We start from the raw sequence: 19,514 nt of genomic DNA, 5'->3' as shown, positions 1-19,514 counted from the left end.
TAATGCAAAGAAAACACCTACTAATGTTAAAACCTCAAAAATAGCGCTTGCGTGTGCCGTAAACTTTAAATGGGTCGTCTTCACCATAAGGGGTTTAACCCTGATTGATTAAACCAGAGATAGATATTGCCCCTTTAGAGTATCGTACTGCTGCGGCTCATCTGAGTCTAACACATCGCCGTTTTTTCCCTGGCTTTTTCCTGGAATGCGACGCACTTCACCTGGAGCATGCCGCATTCATTTTGTGTTCTCAGCCACGGGTCATGCGCGGTTGACGCGCGGTTGATGCGTTTATTGAGAATGGTTCGGATTTAATAGGTTGCAATTCTTCGCCTGTCCGCCAAATGGCAGATATTCATGAATTGTAATGCGCATGCGCTTCAGTAATGTGTCGACTTGCAGGTGTTTCGTTTAAAAAAGATGTGCTATTGTAACTTGGCCTTGAGACTGAAGGAAGAGGTTGCAAAAATGTATCAATTTAGGCTTTTCATATTAAAGAAAGACAAAGACCAGTTTCGGTTACAGTATTCTCCAGAGACCCGCCGACCGCCATGAGTGTTCAAGTGCAGCCTGTTTTCCAAAAACCCGACAGAAGTTACACGTATTTGATATGGGCCGCGATTAATGCAACAGAGGATAAGATGGCAACAGTTGTTCAAATTTATCAGTATTTTATCGAAAACTATGATTTTCGCCAGCTCCTCATACGTGGAAGCGTGCAATAAGGAAAAGGTTATGTAGCGATCCCTGTTTTTATCGTATTGAGCCACAATTTGTTGGAGGGTATTGGTGTGTATCACCGGCTTTTTCCTGTATCTATGATCATGCAGACGGCAAAAGGCGAAGGGTGGTGTTACAACCAACTAAGAAACGATAGTCGCTGCCAAGCAATGCACCGGCACCGGCTTCCGATAACGGTCCCACCATCAGTGACAACCCTGTCCCTGAGCCGGATTTCGCGTACAGTTTCGATCAAGTTTGCATGTACCTAAGCAATTTCCAGCCTCATCAGCTGACTACAGGTGGACTAGTCCCGCTGCAAACTATCAACGTGGATGATCAAGAACACTGGACTGGCAGTGGACCGGCGCCGGCGCCAGCTGAATGGGAAATTCTATGGTGAGTATTGTTGCCGTATTATTTTCTGTGTTTTTTTTTTATTTTGACAATACAGTATCAATATCGGTGCGATTCAAAAGTCAAGCGATTCTCCTGTAAGCAATATCATTGGCTGAGCGGCTTCTATAGTACTGTACTGCAGATACTGAACAATTGGTGGAACGCTAGGCACATGCGCATTGGAACCTTCTTGAAACACATATACATGTCATTACATCGACGGTAGGCGCGTGCGCATGTGAACAGGAGACGCCCACCGAGAAAATTATTGGTGGGACTGGCTGGGAACTTCTTTAGACCATTACAGTAAAACTTTTCTTTTTGTTTTTCCTCAGAAAAGAAAGCGGCTAATGGAGGGATTTCGATGGATAATATCGCTTTGTGTAACAATGCCTGCACATTGCTGAATCAAATTTAAAAACCCGCGTACCAGAGTCTACAGTTTAGTGGCCGTTGTTATTGATTAGGATAGAATACTGTACCTGAAACAGTATGCTGATGTTTTCCGCCCGTACAGTATACAATACTTTTTTATAAACAATATACTGTGTAATAAACCCGAAAAAATAAAAACTATGCATTTATTCTACATGTATTACAGTACTGTACATACTGTACAGTATGTGTCTTCTATACAGTGCCAGTACATACAGTACAGTACTGTATGTGTCTTCTATTTTTTTTAATACTCTTGTACTGAGCATGCCTACAGTATACAGTACAGTGTGCCTGGACAGTAGTGTACATTCTAGAAACACTGTATTTTGTTACAGTAGCAAAGGAGCCAATGGAACAATATAAAACAAATCAACATGTTCTTTTATTGGTGGAGTAAGTACAAAAACATTTATTTACAAATACTGTACAATTTAGAAACATTTTAAGTGCACAGCAATTCAAAACATCAACAGGTGTATGGTTTACTGCTACAGTAGTGAAAACATTTATGTATAGAAAGTAAAACATTTACAGTCAGTCAGTATGGTTTACAGTCACATGTTTTAAAAACAAATTCTATATTCATAAAATATACAAAACGCAAAATCTCCTTTATTAAAGTCAAAACATATACAGTGGGATGGTGTGCAAAACAGTCTGCACCAGTACAGTCCTCGAGGGCAGCAGACAGGCCCGGTTTTCAGGACAACCTTGAAAACCGTGTCTGTTTGCGGCCCTCAGGGACTGGAATTGTGCAGGTCCTGTGTGTGTGTACAGCAAGTTAAAACATTTCTGTATAAATACAAGTTAAGAATCACACAACAACATCTCCTTTATTTAAGTACAGCAGGTCAAAACATGTACAATACAGTTCAGCACACAGTATGGTCTTACTTGTGATTAAAAAAATCTTTATTCATAAAATACAGTATACAAAACGCAACATCTCCTTTATTAATGAAACATACAGTATACAGTACAGTGGGATGTACAACCTTGAAAACCGTGCCTGTTTGCGGCCCCAAGGGACTGGAATTGTGCAGGTCCTGTGTGTGTGTACAGCACGTTAAAACATGTACAGCACAGTTCAGCACAACAGTATGGTCTTACAGTTCCCGTGATTAAACCATAAAGTCCACCACATTGTCCGTCCATGGTCGATTCCTTGCATGGCGCAAAACGCCATTAATGCAGTCTCGAACGCCTTTCATTACAGGATCTGTAATTGGATAAAAGCGCAGCATTTCATCCAGAATGTTCTTTCTTAAATTGTCAGGAAGCGCCTTTTTTACGCGATTTCCTTCGTAGTTCACTCTGAAGGCCCTGTCGCAGTACAACGAGTAGGGAACATGGTGCTTAAAAAGTAACAAGGCATACTTGTGGGGTGCACCAGCACTCATCACCCTATACTTCTCCCTGAGTGCCGGTGGCAGATCGCACAGGGTGATGTCGGGCACCGTATCGATGCGAGCGAATGTAGGTCTTCTGCGAGCGGGTGTGCTTGAGGCGACGGGCGATGGTAGGTTGTCTGGGAGGAAGCTTTCCTCCGGTCTTGGTTGCCGTGTTGTCTCCTGGCGTGGTCTTGACGGGGTTATCATGTCCTCCTCAACGGCATACATGTACACTACATCTTCTGGTGGAGAGGGTGCGCTTGGTGATGGAAGGGGGTCGATGCTCCCATTCACCACATCCATGTCACCCCCCTGCTCCGGCATCGGGGAAACAGGGGCATTAACACCGAGCAAATGATGTATACCCGCTATGTCAGCCTCTATCTTCTCCGTCCGTCGATCCATCCGTTGATCCATATCTAGCATCTGTTGATCCATATGTATCATCCGTTGATCCATATGTAGCATCCGTTGCTCCACATTTAACATGGTCTCCAGAAGCAAATCTATCTTTGCTAGCACAATAGAGTTCCCGGGGAGATCCACACTTATCCCATTCAGCATCCGGTCTAACGAGCTGCTTCTTGTGCATGGCGTGTGGACATCTGGGTGGATGGGTGCAACGGAGGATGAGATGGGGGTTCCATGGAGAGAAGCGGCAGCGACATCGAAGAAGGGTGGAGGAGGTAACCTGTGGATATCCGGTAGAGGAGAAGCGGCAGCGTCGTCGAAGAGGGATGGAGAAAGTGACCTTTGGATTTCCGGGCGAGAAGCAGAGTCGTCTAAGAGCAAAGGAGAAAGTGACCCGTGGATTTCAGAGGCGGCAGCGTCATCGGATAGAACCGGAGAAGATGGCCTGTGGGTTTCCGGGAGGGCAGCGGTAGCGTCGAGGACGAGGGGTGGAGAAGACAAGCTGAAGATTTCTGGGACAGTGGCGGCAGAGTCGTCGAAGCGTATGTGAGGAAGTGGTGTGCAGATTTGATGGGTTGGCTGCCAATCGTTTGCGTCGAGAGTACATCACCGTATATCTTCATGACATAATAAGGCTGACGTCTATGAAAACCCTTAGCCTTTGGGGTCAGCAGAAGGTTTTCTTTATTGGCCTTAGCCTGTCGCTTTTGCCTTAGCGTGGAAACGGCAACCGCCTTTCGCTTTTTCTGCATGACAGGCACGGCAGAGGCGAGTGGGTTCCTGCGTCCGTAGAATCGGGGTTGCTCCATGGAAGCAGGTGGCACAATGCAGTATCTGGACAAGGGCAAGTTCAGATAAAGATCATCGAGTGGTGGGCTATGCAAAGTGTGTAACCTTTTATGCATGGCGACCAGGTACAGGTGTTGAAAGTGGGCGTACTCTAATGTGAGTCATTACCGTATAAATACACCATCCATTTTGTGGATTCACTGCACATTGAATACACATCGACTAAACATCGAATATACATTCTTGTGTTTGTATTTCTTTCTACTCGCAGCAATGCTTGTTAAAAAGATTTCCAAGGATAGCAGCATGTGAATTAAGGAGATGTACACGAGCAGACACCGAATTGCTGCTATCCAACGCTGGTTAGCTACTTCTGGCCTCGTTGTGCCAGCAACCACCGTGAGCTATCATGCACATGGAAAAAACAGAGAACTCAAAAGGGCATCAAGGGTAACTAATGCGTAAGTATATTTATAACACTTTTAAAAAAAAATTAGATCCAAAAATGTACTGTACATCTACAGTACTGTATCTAATATTTTTGTTATTTCTGTAGATTTATATTACAACAGTATATATATTTAGTATATTTAAATTTATATTACAACAGTATATATTTTGTATATTTATATTTATATTACAACAGTACATATATTTAGTACATTTATATTTATATTACAACAGTATATATATTTTGTATATTTATATTTATATTACAACAGGATATATAAATTGTATATTTAAATTTATATTACAACAGTATATATATTTTGTATATTTATATTTATATTACAACAGTATATATATATTGTATATTTATATTTATATTACAACAGTTTTATATTGCTGCATATTAATAGAACTAAATATTGTATCCTGTTGATCTACTGTCTCTAATATTTTTACTTACTGGAATGTTTTTCTTTACATTGTAGGGAGACAACTTTTCTGGTGGACAAAATAAGTGAGGAGAATGATGAGAAGAGTGCATTAAGAGTCAAATACACTCTGCAGGAAAATCACAATCTCACTGTATCTGAGACCAGCATAAAGAAGATGAGACGCAGCATTGGATGGAAATATGTACGTGTGAGGTTAGTACTGGACAGTACAGGAGGTAAAAGTGTTGTTTAGGAAACTGTACTGTACTAAAATTATTTATTCCTTGTCATTACAGAGCGTACCCCTTGATAAGGGACGCAAACAAAATCAAAATAGTGGTCAAGGCCCAGGCATGGATCGACAGTGGGGAAACTTTCCAGGATTGCATCTTCACTGACGAGTCTACTGTGTCGTTGGAGAGATTTGCAAGCTTTGCATTCCACAAAAAAGGCAGCATATCTTTGAAGCCGCGGCCAAAACACCCCATGAAGCTGCATGTGTGGGGTGCCATCTCTAGGCGTGGATCAGGATGCATTGTCATCTTTGAAGGTAAAATATATGAAATATAATGTAGCCTTATGCACTGTACTTTACTAGTGTAGCCTTACTGTATGCACTCTACTGTACTATTGTGCAGTTTTTTGCGCACTTTTCTTTTCTTGCTATAGGAATCATGAATAAAGCTTTCTTCCAAGACAACATTGTCCCTGAGATAGTGCAATACATCACACGCGAGTTCCCGAATGGTCACCGCTTCTACCAGGACAACGATTCGAAGCACACCGCATCAACAGCGCATATCCTTGAGTGCGGTATCAACAGGGTGAAGACGCCAGCGGAGTAAGTGCGGTAACCGTGTCTCATTTTTTCCCCACTGTTTTTACTGTGTACTGTACTGTATCTCTTAAACTAATTGTCCTTTTTTTCCAATGACAGATCGCCAGACTTCAATCCGATCGAAATGGTCTGGCATCAGCTGAAGGACCATATCCGGAAAGTGGCGACACGCTCCAAAAAGGACGAGTTGTTGAAAGGCATAATGAGTTTTTGGAACGATGTTCTCACTGTGGAAAGCTGCAATAAATATATAGACCATATTGCCACTGTGTTGCCCATTGTGATCGCGCGTAATGGGCAAGCATCAGGAAAGTAGTACTGTACTGTAATATTGTAAGTATGATACAGGTAAGTGTGGCACAGATTTTTTCGTTCCCAATAGTCAGGGTATACAATAGTTACAGTTTTTTTCTTTACAGAGAGAGCAGCACCAGGTTACAGTACATAGTATTTTACAGTAGTCAGAGTATACAGTAGTTCCAGTATAGACTAGTTTGACAGTACTACAGTAACTGCCTACTAACTGCTCATTTTTTTTCTTTCCAGAGAAAGCAGCACCAGCCATGTACAGTAGTACTACACATCACACAATGCCATAATACATTACGCACATAAATGCACTCATTTTTTGTTTTCTTGCCGTTTCAGGAAAAAAGGGTGGCCTGGGGGGAGGTGGGGTGTTGTGTCCAGTCTAATCTGTTTGTACAGAAAAATGTACAGTATATAAACAGCAGTAATGATGTACACAAAACCTCTCCTCTCTCAATGAACTACTGTACTGTACACAGAATGAGGAACAAGATAAAGACGGAAAAAATAATATATATATATATATATATATATATATATATATATATATATTATATATTAAAGTATATATTATTAAATATTAAATATTAAATAATATTCTTATAAATGTGCATTATTCATGTTTCCCCATGTTTTACAAATGTTTTCTAAATGTTTATCCAATTTCAATCTGCCAAAAGACTTAATAAAGACTGCATTATGTATTATTCATGATTATTTTTATATTTGTATTTTTTGGTTCCTGATAAAATAAATAAATATTTATTCACATTCCTGCTAATCATAATCATTGACAACAACCACAACCCCCCCCCCCACCCCTACAGTACACCAATGAATAAGAATGAATGACAAAACAACATGAATCAGTTAATGGTTTTTTTAACTCTCAATTCTCACAATGCTGTAAATCGGATTTACATTTCAAAATCGAGAAGGGATTTTCCAAAGCGTTACCGTAAACAAAGCCTCAAAGGGTTGGGGGGGGGGGGTGGGGTGATTACACGCAGGCGCACTGAGGCGTTGTAGCTCGGCTATGGACGGATTAAGAACACAGTGGCAATATTCAGAAAATTAACGACTCTGTGGAGAGAGGGGGTTGGGTGACTGATGCGCAGTAAGCAGCAAGCTCCCATCTCTAAAAGGATTAGAGTACAAGCAGGCGCAGTGAGGCGATTGACGCTCGGCTAGGGACAGATTAAAAACACAATGACTAACTAACTTCAGAAAATGAATGACTCTGTGGAGTTGTCTGTCGATAAGAGTTTGTGTGTGCGTGGGGGAGGGATGAAGGATTAGTCATGCAGCAGTTCAAAGAAATAACATACTGTACTGTAGAGTTCAGTAATTTCAAAAGGCAGTTCATCATAATACTGTAATTTGATCCCTACACCCCCCAAATACAGTACATAAAAAGCATACAAATCAACCATGTGCAAGCAAACACACAGATTTAATATCGTAATATCAAGATTCTTTTTGCAGGCTTGTGGATAAAATAACAGTTAAAAAAAATAATTAATTTTTTTTGGGGGGGGGGGGGGGGGCACTCAAGCAAGCAGTGGTGGGTGAAGTTACAGGCGCATGAGCAGGAATAAACTAGCTCCCATCCGAAAGAGGATTACACACAGGCGCATAGAGAGGTGATGCTCTGTAAAAATCAAATTCGAGAAGGGATTTTCCAAAGCATTGCCGTAAACAAAGCCTCAAAATTCCCATCTCAAAGAGAATTACATGCAGGCGCAGTGAGGCTTTGTAGCTCGGCTATGGACGGATTCAGAACACAATGGCAAGATTCAGTAAATTAACGACTCTGTGGAGAGGGGGGGGTTGGGTGACTCATGTGCAGTAAGCAGCTCACATCTCAAAAAGGATTACACGCAGGTGCACTGAGGCTTTGTAGCTTGGCTATGGACGGATTAACAACACAATGGCAAGATTCAGTAAATTAACGACTCTGTGGAGAGGGGGGGATGTTGGGTGACTCATGCGCAGTAAGCAGCTCACATCTCAAAAAGGATTACACGCAGGCGCAGTGAGGCTTTGTAGCTCGGCTATGGACGGATTAAGAACACAATGGCAAGATTCAGAAAATTAACGACTCCGTGGAATTTCAAATCCTTGAGCTAGCATTCGTGGGGGAGTGGGCTACAGATACAGCTGCATGAAGTTCAAAGCTAAAGACATACTTTAATTTCAAAAGGCAGTTCATCATAATAATACACCCCCAAATACAGTACGTAAAAAGCACACAAATCAACCATGTGCAGTCAAATGCACAGGGTCGCAGTCAAAAGCTACAGCACAGATTGAATATCGTAATACAGTAAGATGGTTTTTACAGGCTTGTGGAGTTAATAAAAATTAAAAAATTACAATAAAAATTTTTTTTAATTTATTTGGTCACTCACTCAGGCAAGCAAGCAGTGGTGGGCGAAGTTACAGGCGCATGCACAGTAAATTCCTGCTGTCAAGAAGAATGTGATTGAAACCAGACACACTTTCAAAGGAATGGTGTGGGAGAGATGTACTGCATTGCACAGAAGATAAGAAGTTGAAATACCCTGCAGTGCAGTTAATTTTCCTGAGCGAGGGGAGAGCGCTGTATATGCAGAAATGTGACACTGTTACAGTACTGTACACGCCTATGCGTTTCAACAATTTTCAAATGAGTCATACTGTACAGCAGCACAGCACTGCAAATGCATGTATACTTTAAATATGCAAATTTACAATTACTGCGCGCGCACACACAGACTGTGTACTGACGTAGGTTGAACCGTGAAGGTATTAGACTTCCAAGACAACAGCTCGCAAATGCCCCCCTGAGTTTTTACATGGCATTGCAGTATTGCAGACAGCGAGAATAAAATGCTAATATCACGAGCGCGAAAATAACGCAGTTCACTCTGGGCGAAAACGACAAAAAAACGCACCTAACCGGGATAATCTGAGAGCCGCGGATCTAGCCGACTTAGACTCAGATCGGCCGCCACTGTATAATGTATTAGTGAATAACACGACAGGCATGCAGTACTATAGATCATGGGCACGCAAACATTTTTTGCTGCGCCCCCCACCCCCTGCCTGCTCCTCTCCATTCTGAGCCCCCCCTCCTTACTTCATGTGATGTCACGTGACCCGCAGCGTAATTTTACACGTGTGACATCATGTCACATGACTCCACAGCGTCATTTGACGCCGTGTTGCCATGGACACGAGTGATGCCGGTAGAGTCTAGGTAAGGTAAGCTTTACAGTTGCAGGGGACTCACCAGGCCACCACCGCATACAGAGATTGTTAAGGTGGGACCCCCCAGCTGGATACCACCCCACGTGGAGGCGGACTAATCGCTGACAACGATAGTGTGGGACCAGATGGCTCCTTGTCTTCAGTCAGCGCTACTGGGTGCTGGAGCACCCGGCAGGTATCTCTATATCTCCAAGTGCACCAACATTAACACTTTAGTTGTGGGCAACGCTGTCACACATATTGGGTGGGCACCAGGTGATTGGGTGCCCAGGGACACCTCAGTACTTTGGGGATATCCCATCAAGGTGTGGATGCTGGGTTGGATAGCACTGTGGAGTTAAGGGCGTGTGTGGCCTAGTTGGTGTGGGTCTTATATCGTTATCCCTATCATCATATGCATGCAGTAAACTGTTATCTATACTAGTGTGTGTGTTTCTTGCATTGGGTCTTGGACGGGGTTATCCAACATAGTTAGGACCCCGCCCAGGTGGAGGTGCTGTCACCAGATGGATCAGGTGCACCCCAGGCTCCCAGCAGCGGAGGTTCTGGCTTCCTGTGAGCCACAGGTAAAGCACCACACACACTCAGTAGCTGCCATATCTCCCATAGGGTGGGGGAAACTGCGCTACACATGGTTCTGGAAATTACTTTAAATGTGCATGTGATCATAAAATTATAGTGATATCAGCCTACAGATGCTCTGGCGATTTGCCATAACATAGCAGCTCTAAGAGATGCAGGCACTATCGCTATGGGTGAACAAGGGAAGACCGTTATCCTCATAGTTTTTAGATAACAGAGGTTGTCTTTAACATCTACAGTACTATATGCATGTTGTGTTATTCACTCATACATTATAAGATAGTCTAAAAGGGTAATATCTATCTCTGGTTTAATCAATCAGAGTAAACCCCCTTATGGTGAAGACAAACAATGACATACATTATTTTTACATTTTACAATTACATTAGGGCTTCCTATTGGCCCGTGAGAGTGAGGCTTGGATAGTTAGCCAAACGGATTTCCAAAAAGGGACCAAAAACAGAAGCACATAAAAGGTAAGAAACTTGGAGGAAGGAAGGAGCTGCAGTTTTAGAAATAAATATTGAGTGGAGGGATGTGCTTTAAGTAAGTCATAATATGTACTGTCTGTACTGTATATACTTGTTTTTCATATTTACAGACAGGGCCTCTGACAGCGGGGAGAGCCGGGACAACTGTCCCGGGCCTGGCGGCTGTAGGCGGGCCTCTGCTACCTGCCAGGCCCCAGCTCTATCCCCCAGTAGCGTGCCTGTCTCTCCTGCTGCGGCTCGATCCCCCATGTAAGTTGCATCCGTGGGTGTGCCAGAATTTGGCCCCGCCCAGAAGTCAGGATCAATTTACACATCTGCCTGCGGGATCAGTGCGGCACCGGAGACCTCCCCGCAAGGTAAGGGTGTGTAGGTGTGTGTTTGTATTGTATTGGGGAAGGTTATTATGTGTATTGGGAGGGGTTATGTGCATTGGGGGAGGGGGTTGTGTGTATTGGGGGGGCAGGAGGTTATTTGTATAGGAGGGCAGGATAGGGGAGTTATGTGTATTAGGGGAAGGGGTTATGTGTATTGGGGGAGGTGGCTATGTGTATGGGAGGTTACATGTATTGGGGGAGGAAGGGGGGTTATGTGTATTGGGGAGGTGGTTATGTATATCGGGGTTATGAATATTGGGGGGAGGGGTATGTGTGTTGGGGTGAGGGGAAGGGGATTATGCGTATTGGGGGATGGGGTTGTGTATAGGGGAGGAGGGTTGTGTATTGGGGAGGGGGTTATGTGTATTGGAGGAGGGGGTGTGGGAGACAGAGAGGTGGGGGTTTGGGGCAGAAAGATGTGGGTGTGTGGAAGAGAGAGAGGTGGTGGGTGAGAGGGTGAGAAAGAGGTGGGGTGTGGGAGTGAGAGAGAGGTTAGGGTGTGGGAGAGAGAGGAATGGGCATGGGAGAGAGAGGTGAGGGCGTGAAATAGTACGATGGGGGTATGGACGAGAGCGGTGGGAGCATAAAGGAGAGAGGTGAGGGAGAGAGAGGTAGGGTGTGGGAGAGAGAGGTGGGGTGTGGGAGGGAGAGAGAGAAAGGTGGCGGTGTGGGAGGTAGAGAGAGGTAGGGGTGTGGGAGAGAGAGGTAGGTGGAAGTGTGGGAGAGAGAGAGGTGGTGTGGTGGGAGGGAGAGAGAGGTGAGGTAGAGAGAGGTGGAGGTGTGGGAGGGAGTGGTAGGTGTGTGGGAGAGAGAGGTGGGTGTGTGGGAGAGAGAGGTGGGCGTGTGGGAGAGAGAGGTGGGCGTGTGGGAGAGAGAGGTGAGGGTGTGGGAGAGGTGGGAGTATGTGATGGAGAGAGGTGTGGGAGGGAGAGAGCGAGAGGTGGGGTGTGGGAGGGAGAGAGAGGTGGGCTCGTGAAGGAGAGAGAGGTGAGGGAAAAAGAGGTGTGGGGAGGTGTGGGAGAGAGAGGTGGGTGGGAGCGAGATGGGTGTGGAGAGAGAGGTGGGGTTTTGATGGAGAGAGGTTAGGGCATGGGAGAGGGTGAGGGTGTAAGAGGGGAGTGAGTGAGGGAGGAGGGAGAGGATGAGAGGGAGTGGAGAGATGGGGTTGTGAGAGATAGAGGTGAGGTCTTGTAAGGCTGCTGACACTGGGGGGTGGGGAGGCAGTGAAAACTCTAGTCCTGGGCCCCAATAAAGCAGTCTGTGTCCTGGTTTACAGGTAGTCATACCTTTTGTCTACTGTTCATGGTCCAATTAAAACTTCATTGATATACATACTGTATGTACTTTCTAGTTCCTTCTTGCTTCTTGTTGCCTATGTTTTGACCTCTTTACATTTCTAGAGTTGATATGTATCAAAATCTTATGTAGCCAGGTCCCCCGCATGGTCCCCTCTGACCTGTCGGTCAGGGGCATGCACAGGGAGGCTGCTGAGGTGCGCAGGTGCTGCCAGCGGGATGTGCAGACACCTGGCGAGTGCCGGATTGCTAGGAAAGCTGCGGGCAGTGGTCATGGGGCAACCGGGCTCCCGGGGCTCCGAAGTGGTGCGATCGGAGGGCGCCGCCATCTTGGACATCATTACGCATGCGCGAGACCCAGCTCATGCGCAGAGGTGCATAAATGCGGCAGCCATTAGGTACAGACTTCGCATGGGTACTACAAGTCCCAGCAGCCTCTAGGGCTGCTCCTCAGGTGGCTGAGACAGCCAATAGGACTGCAGCTTTCTCGGGAGGCAGTGATTGATACATTTGGTGCCCTGGGACCACGCCAGTCGGAGAAGGGACGCAGAGGGGTAAGGTAGTGTCTGGGTGCATGTGGCATCCCAGACAAGGCCAGATACCCCCTTTAGGCCCCAGATAGATAGGCCCGACTCACAGTAGGTTATGCTACAGCAGGCCTGCACAACTCGTAAAGCGAAAAGGGGCGAACTGCTCCAAGCAAAAAAAATTTGGGCTGCATGGGTAAAATCATCATCATCATCATCATCATCATCATCATCATCATCATCATCATCATCATCATCATCATCATCATCATCATCATCTCTCCTCCAGCACCTCTCATCATCATCCTCATATATCTCCCCCAGCACCCCTCATCATCATCCTCATATCTCTCCCAGAACCCCTCACTATCAACCTTTGCGATACTCCCCATCTATCTCTCATACCCCCATCTCTCCCCCTCACCCACACACATAATACTCCCCCTCCACATCAAACACACAATACCCCCCTGCACACCACATACATCCCCCCTGCACACCACACACATCCCCCTCACATCACTCTCTCCCCCCTGCACCTCACATCACTCTAACCCCCTGAACCTCACATCATTCTCCCCCCTTGCACCTCCAATCACCCTCCCCTACACCTCCAATGACCCCCCCTGCAACTCCAATCACCCCCCACACCTCCAATCACCCTCCCCTCCACCTCCAATCACCCTCCCCTGCACCTCCAATCACCCTCCCCTGCACCTCCAATCACCCCCCAGCACCTCCAATCACCCCCCTCTGCACCTCCAATCACCCCCCCATGCACCTCCAATCACCCTCCCTGCACCTTCAATCACCCTCCCCTGCACCTCCAATCACCCCCCTCTGCACCTCCAATCACCCCCTCAACACTTCAAATCACGCCCCTGCACTTCAAATCACCCCCCTACACTTCAGATCACCCCCCTGCACTTCACCCCCCCACCTTGCACCTCCCCCCCCTTGCACCTCACATCCCCCGTGGCACCTCCCCCTCCTCCCCCCCTTGCACCTCACCTCCCCCAACGGCACCTCACCTCCCCACAACGGCACCTCACCTCCCCCCGGCACCTCACGGAGCAGGCAGGACTAGCACACTCGTGCAGTCCTGAGAGCAGGTTTGCGGCTCCCGGGCGGGAGAGGAGGGGGCCGCGTGTTGTGCAGGCCTGTGCTACAGGGAAAACCCATATCTAGGGACATTTCCCCAGTAGATGCTGATAGTCAGAGTACAGTACCGGTGAGACACCACGCGGTGATTGCGGTCTGGAACTAGACCACCATCGCAGTAATAGACTTTCAACGGTGAGACCCACCAACGGGATTACACCCCACGTAGAGGCAGAAGCCTTCACGGACGATGACGCGTTGAATCAGATGGATCCCTGCTTGCTATTCAGCAGTACTCGGGTGCTGGAGCCCCAGGCAGGTACCTCTACAATGCACCAACAGTTCACGGGATAGCTCTATTCCACACACTTTTGGGTGGGCCCTGACATTGGGAAACAACATCAGGGATATAAGTGCCAAGCACCCTATGTACATTGGGGACACTCATCTGGTGTATTGGGGTTGTGTGTGTGGGCCATATACTGTAGGATACAGGTTGATTATCTTGCGTTCAGTAAAACCAGTTTTATATACCCTGTGTGTGATTGTTATTGGTATTGTTCCTGTAAGGGGCTTATCCCACCACGTTGGGATCCCTATCAGGTAGAGGCGCTGCACCGGGCTCCCAGTGTCGGAGGTTCAGGCCTTCTGGTAGCCAAACAGGTAACAGCAGTAATTCCTTCAGTGACGAGGGAAAAGGGGCTACACTGATATTGCATAAAACTGAATTCACCTCTTAAAGTAGGTTCATTCTGTGATGGGATGGCCTTAAGTTTTGTGAATTCTTGAAATTGTTAACAATTCTAGCTTTTTTTTCTTCTGTCCTGAGATATAATTGCCTTACCGACACCCCTTTTTTTAAGGAGTATATTTTTTCTTCTAGGAGTAGTACAGTATAACATATACTATATGATATTTAGAAAGATGAATACTTTTGCCGTTTAGAATTTACCATTTTCCAAGAGTTTATCACAACATATTCTGACAAATATGTATTAGTATTGTAGTGTAGCAAGGTACTGTACAGTGAATAATAACATTGTGCAAATGTTTTCTTCAGCATGAAAGTTATTTTATTTGCGGCCTTATCATATATCTTTCTTTTTTCATTCTAAAAGAGAAACCACTCACCAAAAAGTCAGAATGTGCACTATATATTATTTGAAAAACAATTCATAGCTGGAGCTGGTGCTATAAAATACTTAATATGGAAGGTTTGTATATGTGTATATATTCTTATTAGTGTTCTGGTTCTAAAGTAATAAACAGTTATCAAAAAAGATCTATGAATTTGTAACATTTAGAAAGGGAATTCTTTTTTTTTTGCCTGAAATATATACACAGTCAAAGAAAAGCTGCTTAGCTTCCCACATTGTATTGACTTACAGTACAGTATGTCTGTTATATGATAGATCATTTTACTGAACCTTCCTTCAGTTCTTTTATCTCTATTGATTTTTCTTTGTCTATCAAGGACCTTTTTGACTGTTGTTTAAAGTAACACTGCTAATGGTGTATGCAAGTGACACAGCTACACAGTCACTCACTGTGGGGTTATGTCCTGTTGCCTATTATCCAGTTACTCTAATGATGACTTTAGACATAGGTTTCCTTAAATACCATCCCTCTATATTTAACTCCACCAGGAGAAAAATACTTTGGTACAGATCAGTCTTTGTATAGGATGTCAAAATGTGGAGGCTTGAGTGCTATGAAAGGTGAACTTTGGAAAAAATGATCCGTTTTTTTATTTTATTTTGTATAATAGAGTATAACCATTAATATTTCCTTGTGGCATTGAAAGTAACTGAGATCACAACTACAGTGTAGTATGGCTGGCCCAGACTGCCTCTCTACCCCCTGTCACGTAAGCCCTTAGGCTGTACAATACAAAAGGAGAAAGTGCCCTATTGAATGCACTCAATGATTAAGTATGTAAAGTTGTATATAATAAAACCCTTTATTGGAATATTAAAAGTAGTATTGATAGAAGGACCAGATACAGCTCAACCCTGTTATAGCATGATCCGCTATAATGCGGATCCGCTTATAACGCGGTTTGAGCATGGACCCCGAATTTAAAATAAATAAATAATAATTTTTTTTTACAAATTTACAAAAAAAAAAATTCTTTTTTTACAAATTAAAAAAAAAAACTGCAAACACTGCATACACTCACTGCACACACTGCATACACTCACTGCACACACTGCGCACACTGCGCACTGCACACACAGCACACTGCATACACTCACAGCACACTGCATACACTCACAGCACACATAGCACCAGCACACATCACACACTCACAGCACACTGCATACACTCACAGCACACTGCACACACACTGCATACACTCACAACACACTGCATACACTCACAGCACACAACACACAGCACCAGCACACAGCACACACAGCACACACAGCACACTCTCACAGCGCACTGCACACACTCATTGCACACACTCACTGAACACTGCATAGACTCACAGCACACAGCATACACTCACTGCACACTGCATACACTCACAGCACACTGCACACACTCACAGCACACACAGCACCAGCACACAGCACACTCACAGCACACTGCACACACTCACAGCACACTGCATACACTCACAGCACACTGCACACACTCACAGAAGACTGAACACACTCACAGCACACTGAACACACTCACAGCACACTGCATGCACTCACAGCACACTGCATACACTCACAGCACACTGCATACACTCACAACACAAACAGCACACACACCAAACCACACACACAGCCCCCCTACCTTTGGTGTTACAGCCCACCTTTGGGGGCATCGTGGGGCTGCTGCGGGGGAGGGAGGAACGGTGCAAAGCTGGGGGATCGGCGCGAGGCTGGGGGTTCGGTGCAGGGATCGTCGCGGCTGTGGGGGGGTGCGTGGATCAGTGCGAGGCTGGGGGGGGAATAGGTGGGGGGAGGATCAGTGCAAGGCTGGAGGATAGTTGCAGGGATTCGTGGTTGGCTGGTGCAGAGCTGCTGAGGGGAGTGCGGGGAATGCTGGGAGAACTACAGTGGCTGCTAGGGGACATGTAGGGCTGCCGGCGCCTCACTCCACCTCCTCCTCCCTCCTCCCCCCGATCAGGTGCGCGGCAGCCATTTTTAAAAAAAATTAGCGCGACACCAGTTATAGCGCGGTCGGATCGGGTGGCCCCTGAGGAACGCGCTATAACGGAGTTGAGCTGTATATAGATCCATGACCTGTCCCTGAAAACCACTTCCTATTATGCTCCTAGCAATATACGGTAGATAGCGCTATAGCGAATAGTAACTAATCATATTCCGTATCGGCACCATGTCAAATAAGAACAGGGCTACTGTCAATTATACAAAATTGTATTTAGTCGTATATACTGTAGCTCCTTTAATATATATATATTTGCCTGTACTTAGTGTAAAACAGAATATATAAAAACATCAAGCATGGAGGTAATGTATCACCAGCCTGATGCACTAAAGACACCTAGTAGTGCTGGAGCTAAAAAATGACAGAAAACATGAATAGCTACCAAATCTAAGAAAAGAGAGCCAATAGCTCAAAAAACATGTAAATCCGCAAGGTGCACAATGAGAACACCACCATGCGTAATATACTGCTTGAGTTAGTATTAATTCACAGGGGGAATTGAGGGTGAACCCTCTTTAATTAAACAAGGGTAACATTAATATATACTGTAGCATCACCCTCACACCTTCCCCCTTCTTATTTTTTAGTCAGAGTAAGATATTAATCCCTGTGAATACCTAAAGAGATGTATATATGTATGGATATCTCTGCTACCTCCGCTTTTCCCCCCATTGAGCTATAGGCTGTGACAGGTTATTCTGCTGGTATTGACCCCCCTCATGCTGACTCTCTGAGTGACAAAAGAGGTGGTGCCACAAGAGTCTGTGTATAGCCAATCATGGTACAGACCTTGTGCCCTCCCCTTTTGGCGTCTCAGAGAGGAAGTGCCAAATTATAGTTAGTCCAGGTCTCCCCCTCCTAGAGGTGAGATGTGTGAGTTCTGCTCCCATGCTCTGGAGTGAGGAGGCAGAAAGATCAGAGGCCTCGATGCGAAGAGAGCCAAGCACCATCCAGAGGCCTGGAATCCTCTGTGACCCATCTGCATCCGCTGTGTGTACTATCTACAGTGACTGCAAATAAATCTCATTTGTTTTATATACCTCTGCCTGAGTCTACAGTCTATTGTGCAGAGGCGTGAAAGAAGTCTGCTTTGGTAGGGACTGTCTCTGGGAATCCTGGAGCCCACTGAAGCTAGAGGCGCTGACACCATGAGCGAAGTCTGAATTCACCAAAAGCCTTTCCTGTTCCCCGCACAATCGCAGACCACTCAGCTCTCCTGGACCCTCACAGGTATGCCCACACCACAACAGAAGTAACCAGTAGAACATCTTCCAGAGGGGAGGTGGATACTCTGTTACAAGTGTTATGTAAATGTCACTAGATCAGTTTGGTACTTAGATATTATTGAATCCAGAGTTTTTAGTTCACCCATTTCATTTATTTAGAAGTGTGGTTGCATCCGTCCATCAAATCAAAGGCTGCTAAAGTGCAAATTAATGTTCAGTAAAGGCATATACAGTATTTATACATATTCACAGTGCAAAACAGAACCAGGCTGCAAAATGAGACTACAATTTGATTTGCTGTTTTGCAATAACAACATATTTATTTTAATGAGCTTCTTAAAGACATCTCTGGGTTGTCTTCAGTCTATGACTTAGAGAACATATGTATGATTTTTATCAGTAGTTGCTCCCATAATTACAAATAGTATTTCAACAAAAGTACCTCTATAGCTGAGTAGCTTTATTTTACTATAATAAACAGCCACGCCAAAAGCACATGTAAGCTCATCAAAAATAGCCTGTACAGTACACACAGCAGACTTACCAAACACTGTCAGCTCTGCCGGGTCACTATCTCTTTCTCCAACCATATTGGTCCCAACACAGGTGTACATCCCTGCATCACTTTTTCTTGTGTTTGAAATCATCAGTTTTCCACTTCGAATCTGTAAAATGAAAGAACATATTATTTGACAAATTAAAAATAATTTTAATATACAAAAGTGTATATGCATTAATATTAGTGGAAGACTCACAACAATGCAAGAAAGGGGGCTATGTATTAAATAAAGTACAGTATCTTTGGTGTGAAAATAGTGCTTGATATTAATAATATTAATAACACTGGAGAAAAATATAGCGTTAGAAATGTCAACCAAGAAAGTGTTATTAAAGCCTTCAGGTTTGTTCCTTGATACATTTTGTGCTGTCTTTTGCCCCATTACTAGACTGACTTTCCACCAGGGAAACATTTGTACACACCCACCACAAATATTTTAAAAATATTATATTATGCTTATTTCAAAAACGATGTATTGTGTATTTGTATCTTTAGTTGACTTACACTAATTCTTTCTTCTCTATCATCTATTCGGACTTTGTCCTTTTTCCAGTAGATAGTCGGTTCGGGATGTCCCCTGGGAGGCTGACACTCCAGAATTGCAGGTTCCCCAGCTGCCACAACAACATCGGTAGGGTTGTGTCGGAAGTCATCTCGCAGCACTAAGGCAATACAAGAAAAAACTAAATCAGTCATCTTAGTTTACAGTACAATGCTTTGTTTGATATACAAAAGTATATATACATCTGAGACTTACAAACAT

General features: G+C 44.7%; 1 protein-coding gene across 13 annotated transcripts in view; it reads right to left on the bottom strand.

Annotated features, from left to right (window-relative positions):
* The window catches only part of ROBO2 (roundabout guidance receptor 2), a 1,224,910-nt gene that overhangs the window by 184,610 nt on the left and 1,020,786 nt on the right, over window positions 1-19,514 (bottom strand). For all 13 annotated transcript variants that reach the window (XM_075593984.1, XM_075593978.1, XM_075593980.1 and 10 more), the window contains exons 3-4: window positions 19,256-19,413; window positions 18,737-18,857 (exon numbers count right to left, since the gene is read on the bottom strand). In XM_075593984.1, coding sequence (XP_075450099.1) covers window positions 18,737-18,857; window positions 19,256-19,413 — 279 coding nt within the window. The remainder of the gene's footprint in view (window positions 1-18,736; window positions 18,858-19,255; window positions 19,414-19,514) is intronic.

Source organism: Ascaphus truei, chromosome 3, assembly GCF_040206685.1.
Source record: "Ascaphus truei isolate aAscTru1 chromosome 3, aAscTru1.hap1, whole genome shotgun sequence".
In the NCBI taxonomy this organism is placed as follows: domain Eukaryota; kingdom Metazoa; phylum Chordata; class Amphibia; order Anura; family Ascaphidae; genus Ascaphus; species Ascaphus truei.
The sequence above is the reverse complement of the archived record's forward strand: the minus strand, read 5'-3'. Positions and strand labels throughout refer to the sequence as shown.